This window comes from Ciconia boyciana, chromosome 9 (genome assembly GCF_034638445.1).
Source record: "Ciconia boyciana chromosome 9, ASM3463844v1, whole genome shotgun sequence".
In the NCBI taxonomy this organism is placed as follows: Eukaryota; Metazoa; Chordata; class Aves; order Ciconiiformes; family Ciconiidae; genus Ciconia; species Ciconia boyciana.
This window is the reverse complement of record NC_132942.1, coordinates 103,120-115,330: the sequence shown is the minus strand read 5'-3', so window position 1 is coordinate 115,330 and position 12,211 is coordinate 103,120. Positions and strand designations below refer to the sequence as shown.

General features: G+C 37.9%; 1 protein-coding gene across 5 annotated transcripts in view; it reads left to right on the top strand.

Annotated features, from left to right (window-relative positions):
- The window catches only part of KDM3B (lysine demethylase 3B), a 71,734-nt gene extending 60,076 nt beyond the window's left edge, over positions 1-11,658 (top strand). For 4 of the 5 annotated variants that reach the window (XM_072872187.1, XM_072872189.1, XM_072872188.1 and 1 more), the window contains 7 exons: positions 2,282-2,372; positions 2,460-2,590; positions 6,291-6,410; positions 6,908-7,047; positions 7,385-7,561; positions 8,124-8,258; positions 10,311-11,658. In XM_072872187.1, coding sequence (XP_072728288.1) covers positions 2,282-2,372; positions 2,460-2,590; positions 6,291-6,410; positions 6,908-7,047; positions 7,385-7,561; positions 8,124-8,258; positions 10,311-10,391 — 875 coding nt within the window. In that variant the 3' untranslated portion in view covers positions 10,392-11,658. Of the gene's footprint in view, positions 1-2,281; positions 2,373-2,459; positions 2,591-6,290; positions 6,411-6,907; positions 7,048-7,384; positions 7,562-8,123; positions 8,259-10,310 lie in introns of those variants that run through there. The other variant, XR_012044089.1, reaches the window with a different exon arrangement.
- Positions 11,659-12,211: the final 553 nt, after the last annotated feature.

The following is a 12,211-nucleotide window of genomic DNA, read 5'->3' as shown; positions in this document are numbered from 1 at the left end:
AACGGTGAACTATTGGATGACTTAATGGAATGTTTGTTCAACAGCGAACAAAATTATAGATTTGTAGACCAAGAATATTCCCTTCCCTAGTCATTTTCCAATCAAAGAGCTCCCAACTTTTGACTTGTTTTTATATGGTTCCAAGTACAGAGTCTTGTATGTTGTACTGTTAAATTTCATACTATTTCTGTTATTACTCAGAAATAAATGGCCTAGAAGGATATAACGGTGCGGTCTTTCTGTGTATTAATGGTAGTTGCGAAACTTCACAAACTCTTCACTCTTGTGCTAGGGTCATTCATGAAAACAGTAAATTTGTATGGGTCAAGTTATCTTTGAGAAATATTTTTTGTAGTTTGTCTCCAGACAGATTTGCTCCTTTCAGCAAAATCAGCTGCTGCCTTTCTTTTAGACAATGCCATTACCACACTTTATATGAGAAATGTTAGTGATTTAGGTTGGAAAACCTGACCACTTTTGCTAGTTTCTTTTAAAAACATTTTATTTAGTGTTTTTCAGCCATGTGCAATCCTCAATTTACAAGAGTATTATCTGCTACTAGTCCAGAGATTTCACAGACTAATTCATATGAAAACTGTTTGCAAATTATATAATGACTCTGACTTCTCTGCATTACATGAATTTTAGATTTCTCAAATATGTGGCTGGTTCTTCCCCCCCCCCCCCCCCCCCCTTAAGTTATTGAAGAGATGTAGAACAGCCACTGAATTTGGGGGTGGTATTGAGATAATCGCTTAAGTATTCTATTTGATACTTTATTTTAGTTAATTTTAATCTTGTGCTGTTTACTTTTAATACCTTTGAGTTCTAAGTGGACTTTTGGCAGGTCTAACTTTTTGTTTTGATACTTCTTAGACCTGCTTTTCTTTGCTGATCAGATGTTTTCTGGGTTTTGTCCAGTTTCGTGTAATTTGTCAGATCCGTATGTTTTCCTCTGGGTAGCTCTTCACTCTGTCCTTTCTGAATAGCCTTGCTACAAGTTTCTTTTCCTTGTTTGGAACAAAGATCCTTGATGAGTTCAAAATCTTGAATATGGGAAGTTCTGAAACATCTTTAAATTCAAGTCCTTGAGCTTTTCAGTTCACTTACCTCTCTAAAATCTGTAGCTCATCAAAATTCATTTTCTTTAAATCAGTCACTTTGGTTTACATATCTGCAGTTTTTAATTCCTTTTAATTTCAGTAAAATAATTTTTTATATTGCAAACTAAGGCTGTCTTCTGTAGCCTGTTGATATAGAACGTAGATGTGATTCACAGGTCTCCAGGTCCTAGTTTCTTAGATATGCATTCACTTTTGGTGCTGTCAGCAGCTTTGCTAGGTCTGGGTAAGATCAGTTGCTTTTTGTTTGGCTGACAATCCTTGGTAAGGTAGGAAGTGGTGAAGGACATTACTTTCTGAGGAAAAGGGGATGTGAAGGTGTCAGACTGCAGTACATCCTGTTTTCCAACTGATGGCTTCCTGTAGAGTTTTGAAGAAGCTGGTAGAAGAGTGAACTTTTTTTCTCTCTAAATGTTATGCTGAGTCTTCTAAGCTGCTGCACGTACCACTTCCAGATACACTCTCTTAGCCACTGTAACATCTGAGGTAAAACAGCAGTTGATGTGGTCAGCGCTGTCGTATCGTACATCCACTGTTGCGTATGTAATGTCATCTTTCTGTGCTACCAGCTTTCTCTGTTACCAGCCAGGATTCACGTACAACTCTTGAAGTGAAGAACAAATGTTGGAATTTGGCACCCTGCTAATTTGAGTGCCTCCAGCAAAGAAGAACTGAAAAAAGTAAAGGCTGTCTTCCTCAGTAACCACCTGCCATTTAGCTTTTTTGAGTGTGGTGTACCATGGTTTCTTGCTTTATACTGAGGTTAGGATTGATTTCAGAGCATGAACCAATAACTTTAATTTTACAGAAGCACCACTCCTCTTGAAATTAAACAAAACTTCTTTAGACTTTGGTAAAAGTAGTAAGGTAGAATGCTTTGGAAAGGCTTGTTTTCAAAGTTGAATAAAAACTATTCTAAAACTTAGTAGCTGTGCAAGATCTGTCAAACTTCTGCTGTAGGTAATGATATATATGTATCTGTAATTGTTAAACTGTTGTTTGGTCATACTACGATAATGCTTGGAAGCCCAAAGAAAAATCAGGATCCATTTTGCTGTGCAATGTAAGAGGTCTTGGTACAAAAGACTTACAGCTTAAACAAGGTAATGGGCTGTGGTAAAAAGATACTACATGAAGAAATCTTAATTTGTTTCTTGCAGAACGGCTCAGGTCAGATGATGGTCAGCCAATGGTACTAAAGTTAAAGGATTGGCCTCCAGGGGAGGACTTTAGAGATATGATGCCTACAAGGTAAGTAAACCTTAGTATCGATGCCTTCAGGACTGCTGTAGGCACTACAGGAGGAAAACATGCCTTTGTTCTCTTTTTGCTCTCTAGGTTTGAGGACTTGATGGAAAATCTTCCTCTTCCTGAATATACCAAGAGGGATGGCAGACTGAATTTGGCTTCTAGGCTGCCAAGCTACTTTGTCCGTCCTGACTTGGGTCCCAAAATGTACAATGCCTATGGTATGTGAGAATAGTTCTGCAGATGTTGATTTTTGTGACTCTTTATTACACTCTTTATTATACTTAGGGCATATGCAAGGCTGTGGCATTAATCCAAACTCAGTGCTTATCCTAGAGCATGCTGTCATTTTTTTAATTGGTCCTGCGGTCTATTCCTATGCTAGTCCTCTCTCTGTCAGATGTGCCCTTTTTTGCCTTGTGGTTTCCAAGAGACGTACATATTATAAGTTTGCAAACATTTATTATTTAATACATATAATAAGCATAATACCGATACAGGGTTCAAGGAGAAGTTAATATCTCTTTGAGACCAGTGGATACATTTGAGAGGAAAATCAGCCAGCTTCTGGGCACTTCAATCTGTGTGTTCATGTTTCCGACCAGGGTTGTAATTTTCTTCATCCATGTCTAACAACGCAGACCACAGACAACATGCAAGACAAAACTGTCATCATGTTCAGCTACCTAAATTGGATGGTTTTGTCCTCTTAAGACTGTAATTATGTAATTATATAGTAGGTAAATAGTATACAATGGAGGAAACCTTTGTCTGAGCACATACTCTGCATGGGACTGTGAAGCATTAAATTTTCAAATGATTGTCAATATAGCAGAGCATGGAGGATATATGAACAATTAATGCATGTCGTATCAACTTGAATTATTTCAGTTCCTGAATGTACTGACTTTAAGGTCATGGCCAAAAGCAGGTTTTGGAGACTTTTAATTTAAAACAAATGATTGTTAAAGTTCCAGGATACTTTTAAATAGCCGATCAATTTGGAAGTACGTACTTTTGAGTACTTTAGAGTAAGATAAATAAAGTAGTTGCTCTTTGTATATACTGAAAAATGTCAAGTGATACTGATAAGGAAAAAGTTGCAGCTGTCTTGCAAAGCAAGTATGTGGAAGCAAACTTACCCAAATGTAACTTCTGTCTTTCTCTTTGAATATTTATGAGATGGGGGTGCGGGGTTTTTTAAGGTTTTGCATTCCAATTATACACCTACAGTAACAACTCACCTGAGGACATGAAAGATTTTTCAGTGTTTCATCTTTTTAAAAAAAAATGTTTTAGCTCAGTAACCAAGTGTGGATTAGACTTAAGCTGTAAACCAACATATTGCAGTTCTGAGAAAGTGTTTGTGGGGTTATTTTGCTTTTTTTAGCAGTATAACATCACAAATAAGAGTTAAAAAGAATAGGGGTTTGTGAACTTGGGCAAATTGAGCTTCTTCAGGATTTAACAGTGTTCAATGTTTTAGTTTATGTATTACTTGACATGTCAGCTGAGTGATGAAGGCTGTACACCAAAGAGCTTATAATGTAATCAAGCGCTATATATATATATATATATGTATATATATGTGTGTGTATATATATATATATGAGTACGGCAAGAAGCAAGGTAATCAGGGATGGCTAAGTTGTCTTTGTGTATTGCTAGTTGCTAGCGATGGAAGGAGTGGATTCATTTTGTTGAATTTATTTTAAATGTCAAAGTTTTCCTTTGTATCAGAGTTTGTGGAGGGAGTGTTGATGGTATTTTTTTAGCATAGAATGTAACCCTCTACTGTTTGATCCTTCTTAGACGTATAGGTCTTGGTCTGAAGAGAGAAAGTATTACACTTTGTTTACTTTCAAGTTAAAAGAAAAAAATTAGCTAGGTCTGTCTTCAAAAACAGTTTTGTATCTTTTTGCTCTTAGCTGCTTTACAGACAAATTAAAGGGTGGACCTAGATATAAAAACAGTAATTCCGTCTGTGATGAATAAGCGTAACTTCTAGCGTATTAAATGTATTTTGGTTGTAAATATATGGCTTTGTTTTCTGAGTATGTGGTGGAAAAAAGTTCTCAATAGTGAGGTAGAGTCTTTCATGTGCTTAGCATTTTAAAGCATTAAGATAGAAAAATTGGGACTGAAGCTTGATCCTTATAGCAGCCTCCCAGTACTTAAAGGGAGCCTATAGGAAAGATGAGGACAAACTTTTTAGCAAGGCCTGTTGTGACAGGACAAGGAGCAATGGTTTTAAACTAAGGGAGGGCAGATTTAGACTGGATTTAAGAAATAAATTTTTTACAATGAGGGTGGTGAGGCACTGGCACAGGTGGCCCAGAGAGGTGGTAGATGCCCCATCCCTGGAAACACTCAAGGTCAAGTTGGATGGGGCTCTGAGCAACCTGATCTAGTTAAAGATGTCCTTGCTCTTGCAGGGGGGTTGGACTAGATGACCTTTAAAGGTCCCTTCCAATCCAAAGTATTCTATGATTCTTAAAGTGATACTCAGTTACCTAAATAAAAGGACTGTTTACGGAAGTTAACAGTGAAGAAATCTTATTCCCTTCAACAGGTTTTGTGTGTAAAGGACCCTTAAATATTGACCAATCTTTATATATCAATACCTGAACTGTTTAACATAAGACTTGCTATTGATGTTGTATTTGTATTTCCCAGCATAGTCTGTATGTCTTAGACCACTAGCAAATAATTATAGAAAGAATGACACTTCTTAAATTATACCCTGCTGCATCTGGCAAAGCACAGTTTTGGGGTGGAGGTTGTAAGGGCCCTTACTTGAGGTCAATAATTAACCTATCTTTTGTGAAATTGTCTGGCCTGTTTTTTGAACCTATATATTATGTTTTTCCATGTTTGTATTTCAGTTGTGCTTTCTTAAAGTTCACGTTACAAACTCACTAAATTAGCTCCTGTTTCTGGTCTGTTATGATAGGTACTGTACAGTGAGTTGAGTTCCTGTCCACAGAAGCTTGTATTTTAAATAGAAAAGAGATAAATACGATGGTGATCCTAAAACATAACCAGTAGTCTTGTGGTCATACTTACGTTAGTGTTTGCTGATACAAAGATTTTTTTTTTTAATCTTTTAATTTCTCCCCCCATGTTACTTGCTAGAGGAGATGGTAAAGCAAAAGTAGAGAGAGAGAGTGCTATTGAAGGGTCAGAGGAAGAGAGAAGAATGTGTTATGTGAGAAGGTGAAAGAATTAAGCGGCAAACATTTGAAATCTCTTTCTCCATTACTCATAGCCACTTGAGAGGGGTAAGATCATCCAATGTATAAAGGTATAAGCACTTGAGAGTCTGCAGGTGTTTTTCCTTACTCAGTCGTAATCTGAATTGTTAATGATGAGTTGGACAATAACTGCTGTGAATTCAACTGATCACATGGATTTTACAGCTGAGTATGAGAAAACAATGAACTGCTGGAGGCTTATACTTGTAACAGTTCAGTGACTTGCTGCACACAGTATGATGCTAATGCCACTTACAGCAGTCAGGGTTTCTCTTTGTACCTCCAAGCAAAGGAAAACAGCAGCAAAGAATGCCTACTAACTTTGTATTATGAAAGCTAAGTTCCCTATTACAGACTGTATAAATGACCCTCAGAGAGACAAAATTGTAAAGTACAAGTTCAGGCTTTGTTTCCAAAATGCTTGTTTTCTCATGGCTTGGGTGAACTATATTTGCTACTTGTATTTCCTGTAAAATAAAAATACTAGTTATCAGTAAACTTCTTACTTATGCCACACATGACATGAAAATAACTACTTCATCTGCCCTTTGACATTGGTTTCTGCTCTCATTGCTGTGTAAAGTTAGCATTCTAGAAAGATCTTCCAGGCAGGTTATTTCTATAAGAGCTTAAATATAATTTAATTGTATTTTACACTCTCTTACAGGCTTAATTACTGCAGAAGACAGACGAGTTGGTACCACAAACCTGCACTTGGATGTGTCTGATGCTGTTAATGTCATGGTGTACGTTGGGATTCCCATTGGGGAAGGGACCCATGATGATGGTAATGTTTGAGGAAAGCTGTTTTCTGTCCATTAAAAATCAATTGTGTGTGTGAGAAAAGACTGTACCTTTTATTGTTGAAGGTTCATATCTATGAGATATAACCCAAATATACAAGGCAGTTTGCTATGTCTGCAGCACATATTTAAAAGTGCAGTAATGCTTCATTGGTTCCCAACTGTGGAAGCAGCAAAGTTTTGCTAGAAGTTAGGTATTTCCCTGAAGAAAGGAGGAGGAAGGGTGATAAGTTACTCTTTTTTCTCCTTTTATTTGAATAATTGTAGTTAGTTCAGTTTGAATTCATGACCTGAGCTTTGTGATTAGCTGCCAATTGGCACATTTCCTGAATTTTGTTAAGATGAAGCGTGCTGTTCTTAGAAAGGGCGCTGTATGATGCAGCAGTTGCAGTAGCAGTGTGACTGGATTTAGTGGCTCAAAATTCTCCTTCCTCTTAGAAGCTTCGTAATCATACCGCTTTTATGCGAATTCCCCTTTCAGAGGTGCTGAAAACCATTGATGAGGGAGATGCTGATGATGTAACAAAGCAGCGAATCCATGAAGGAAGAGAGAAACCTGGAGCATTGTGGCACATCTATGCTGCCAAGGATGCTGAAAAGATACGGGAACTTCTCCGGAAGGTATGTTGGTTACAAAGGAGGCTTGAGCCTACAGGATCCCTTGACTCGCTTGCTTACGGCAGCTGAATGATACAAATTGCTATCAACATCAAGCGCATAGGTATTCTAATGCTGTCTTTAAGGACATTAATAGTTACTATGTTCCCAGGTTTTCAGCCCGGTCTAGAATCTTCATACTAATGCACATGTGACTAGTTAAGACCTAAATGAGCTTAATGAAAGTAATGTCCTACCTTGAAATAGTTTGTTATGTTTTTTGGTACAGAGCTTTTTGTGAGCCAGCAATATCAAGGTGCTCTGTCATGGTTTCCCCCCCCACCCCATATCTTGGCCCTAGGTTGGAGAAGAGCAAGGTCAAGAAAATCCCCCAGATCATGACCCCATTCATGACCAAAGTTGGTACTTGGACCAGACCTTACGTAAGCGACTCTATGATGAGTATGGTGTACAAGGCTGGGCAATAGTGCAGTTCCTTGGAGATGCTGTGTTCATTCCTGCAGGTGCTCCCCATCAGGTAAGTATACCAACTCTAGGCCATATTTACAAATAGGATTGAATTTGAGGCACAACAGAACTGTGACTTCAAAATAACTGTCAGTTAATGTTGCTGACTTAGGTTCCTTTTTCTACGTATGCAGTTCTTACAGGAACTATTTGAATTGGTTCTTAGTCATTGTATTAGTAAAAATTATATAAATACCTGAATGATGTGTACAGTACTGTGATGGAATTAAGGAAAAACAAATAAAATAGGGTGAAGGTGGGAAAACATTTCTGTGTAGTGAAACTTCAGCCAAGGGAACAGAATTCCAAAAAAGTGTGGAGAATAGTAGAGACCTTGCTTTAGGGAACACTAGCATATGTGGGAGAACAGGGAACATGTGAGATGTCATGTATTTTGTTCTGTTTTTACCATTAGACACAATTATGTGTGAGATCAAATAGGCTTCAGTTCCTGTTTCTGATAAGTAAATGTGGAAGAACCTAACATACGGGGGGGGGTGTGTGTGTGTTCTTTTGTTTTGCATGGTTCACTCAATCTTGATGTATCTGTCATTTGATATGGGTTTTCTTAGGTCCATAATTTGTACAGCTGCATTAAAGTGGCAGAAGATTTTGTATCTCCAGAACATGTGAAGCACTGCTTCCGTCTGACCCAGGAGTTCAGGCACCTGTCTAATACTCATACAAACCATGAGGATAAACTGCAGGTAACCATTTTATGACTAAATATCGCTAAATATATCCTGTGTCTTGCCAGCTTTGTTCAGTAGTAGAAACGTGTGGCTAACAATTTAAGAAAAAAATAACAACTTTCAACAGCTTTGGAGGTTCCCATTTGATAAGTATTTAAAAAAGAATTAATGCACCTATGTCTACAGCATTATGTAAACAAAAATTAGTAATAAAATTTTGGATTTCCCACTATTGGACTAGTGCATGTGTTGGTATTAAGTTTTTAAATGGCTGAATCCTGAATGACAGTGAAGCATAGCAGACAAGAAAAACTATTAAAAAGGAAAGAGCAGTGCTTTGTTTTGAAGAGATATGTTTATTTGACCAAGGACACTTGTATTTGTTTCTTTATTGCCTAAAGGAAAATCGCTCTGAAAGTGAAGGCTTGCTTATTTAAATCAGGGATGCGGTTTAGTGGTGGACTTGGCGGTGTTAGGATTATGGTTGGACTCAATGATCTCAAAGGTCTTTTCCAACCTAAATGATTCTATGATTCTATGTTTCTAAATTAGTCCCAAACAGGAAAATTAAATGTGTTTTGGTTTGAAGAACTATGACTGCTTAAGCTAATAATTATGCACAGAACATATTATGCACTGTAGTACATTGCGTATAAGACAGTAAGTTCTACGGAGAGAAGACCATAGGAGACTTTTTTGATTTCACCTATGTATGCTTCTGAAGAGTTAGTATCTGTTTAGTTTGCAAATTTTGTTGTCAGCATTTTTTGTGTATTAGTAATCTCATGCATATAAAATGAAGGAGGGTGGAGATCTGCAGAATGGCTGTTCTTGCAAAAGTGAGTACTCAGTATATAGCCATTCTCCAGTATGTCACCTAAGAAAATCAGAACTTACCATGTTAATTCTCTCAAACAACTCAGTGAAAAATTGCTATAAATTTATATCTGGATTTGCACAGAATTTTAAAGGAAAGCAGAAGTAGGATCAACTTTCATTGTGGGGATCCAGCTTCTAACACTGTACCTCTTCAGCTGTAGTGATACAGGTGTAGAAATGTTTCTGTAAATGAATAGGTTGCAAATGAATAATGCTTATTATTTAAAAAAAAAAAAAAGTAACTGCTGGCAAAGTGGAACTCAGTACTGCTGTGAAAAAGAATACTCGTTGTATTTGTGCCTCACAGCCAAACTTTACAATTTTTATTGACATTTTTCATGTATATTTTAATAGTATTTTTATATAAACATCTGTATTTTTATATATGTGTATATATATTAAAATATGTATATATATTAAAAATACACAGACAATAACTGTCATATAAATGATATAAAAGACTGAGATCATATGTACATCAGGAAAAAATGATGGTGCTTGGCAGTTAGTTGAGCAAGTGCAATTAAGCTACTCACTTAGAGGTTAAACTGTTCCATTTAATAGCTAGAAACTGAATTCAAATAAACTTAGATCAGAAAAATCAGAAACAAGATAGAGCTTTGATTGTTAAATAGCTAAGCGTGGAACAGATTGCTGTGAGTACTAGTGGATTTTTCATCTCTGATCTTGCTTGCCTTTCTGGAAGATGCACAAATTGGAAGAATTTCTAGCCTCCATACAAAGACAACAGGATGATTTATTGCATCGTCTTAATTTACGTAGGATTAAACCATGTGATTTTCTTGCTCTTTCTGGGTTTGATTCATGAGAATCTGTAAGTGACTCGGATCACAAGGACTTTTTCAAAATAAACTCATATGCGTGACTTCATAGTGACTTCCTCCTAGCTCTCATGAAAGAGAGACTTTATCACAAAATAACATAAGTGAATATATGTTGCTGGGTGACCAGAAAATGAGTTAGTAAATCAGTGCAGGTGTCTAACACATTTGTTGTCTAACCGTGACAGTTAAAATTTGCGCTGTTGATATCCTGAAGCAGTGATAGTATATGTTTTGTGTATACTTGCCAACTACTACAAATTTAGCTGTCAAGAGTTGATTGCATAGGTATGTAAGACTCTCCTTGTAGTCTCTAGAAGTTGATTTTTTGTTTTTCCTGTTACAGGTGAAGAACATTATCTACCATGCAGTGAAAGATGCTGTTGGCACACTGAAAGCTCATGAATCCAAACTAGCTAGATCGTAGGAATTGCTAATTCCAAATGCCCTGTGAAGTAAGCCTTTTGCTCACAATATATACAGGGACTGCACATGACTGCCTCTGCAGGAGCAGAGGCTTCTCACTAAGAGCTGGTGTGGTCAGTATTACACACACTCTTCAGCCACTGTTTTCTACGCTGCCTCAACACTGAAGGTCTAATGGAAGGTCGCACTGTTAAATGCAGAATTCCAGATTCTAACGAAAGGTGCCATGTCCCTTTCCTGTGGCCTTTTGCAAATTGGAAGAACATGGAAACCACTTGGTGTTCCTGAATATTATGATTAGAAATGGTATAAAGAGTGTGGATGTTTTTTTTTCCTCATGCCTAGTTAGTCTCCACAAAGTTAGAAGGAATGTGCCGGAGGTGGGTTGTCCTACTGCAGACTTAGTTGATAGCTGCTGAAGGAGCGTGACCAACAGTAGCCCAACTGCAGAAATTTAAGCAAACTTCCCATGTGAGATACAGGCCAAGGAAAAGAATAAAGCTATTCTCTGCACTCTCCTTCTTGTAGCCGTTTCTCTATACACTGTAGAGTTGCAGAAATAAAGGGAGAACCCACTTTTTTTCCCCAGGAGACTCCAGAAATAGGAGAATTGTGTATTTAGTGAAAAACTAGGTTTGTAGTGAAACAGTTAATATTTCATGAAAGTAGATATTTTTAGTATTTTTGAAGTACCACAACTGTTCCTGGATTTTCAAGGAAAGGCGCATTACATTTAGTCTTCCTTTCAATAAAATCAAGAAGTGATTTTTAGAAAGCAGTCCAAAATAGCACAAAAACAGCCAAAGGAGAGTGAATAGAAATCGACACCCTGCCTCCCTTGCCCATATTCCTCACCCATCTTCCCCCCTCTCCCTACACCGCCCTGCTTCCTCAGAATGAGAAGTAAAAAGGAGTATAAACTCTGTTCTCATGTGGAGATGTTGTACATCTCCCCCTGCACTGGTGACTGCAGGCAATAGTTCACCCAATACCAGTGCTAGCTGAAAACATCTATCCTTTCCAAAGTGAAGGAAAAGTTAACTTTCAGTGTCAACTTTGTCCAGAACTATTTTAAGTAAAATGTTCCTGCTTGATAGAACTGTATTCAGAATTTACTAATGTCAGCATTGATGCAATGGATTTCATTGTCCGGGTACATGGGGAAATGTATCTACCTTATATCCAGCTGTACTGTAGTGCCACCTGCAGGCCTGTTAATATGTTCACGGTTATTTCATTTTTTAAAAAATAAAAGTCATTTACTGTAACAGCCTGGGCAGTTTCTTTCAGACTTGTACACTGATCTTCCTGCTTTGAGTTTGTCTCAGCTTCTGCCTCTGGTAGCGTGGGCTACATGTTAATTTCTTGCCCTGTGTCTGACCAGAAGGCTTGGGTGTTTTACGCCTGGCGTCCCAATTACGTGCTGGGAGCGTACCAAGCTACCTGCAGAGCCTTGATTCTCAGAGATAGTTTGGGTAGAGGATCTGTCTTGTCATAAACAGCATCTCTTGTGCTGTGCTCCCCACCTCTCACTATCTTCCCAACAGGCTGGGGTTCAGAGCTGCCCTCTCCACTGGAGATATGGATGGGGTGGTAAATGTTCCCTGGTTTCTGACCTTGGAGGCTGTGATGGCAGGAGCACTTCGGTTCGCTGGCATGTGGCATGCTGGCAGCTTCTCAGGTTGGTTACTGGGTGCAAGTAGTTCACTCCTGGGCTTTTGCTGCCTTCATACCCTTGCAGCTATCCTGTGAATATGGGCTAGTTCAGTCTGCTAGAGATGAAAAGGATTATCCCGGACCCATGAACCATTCAACTTCACT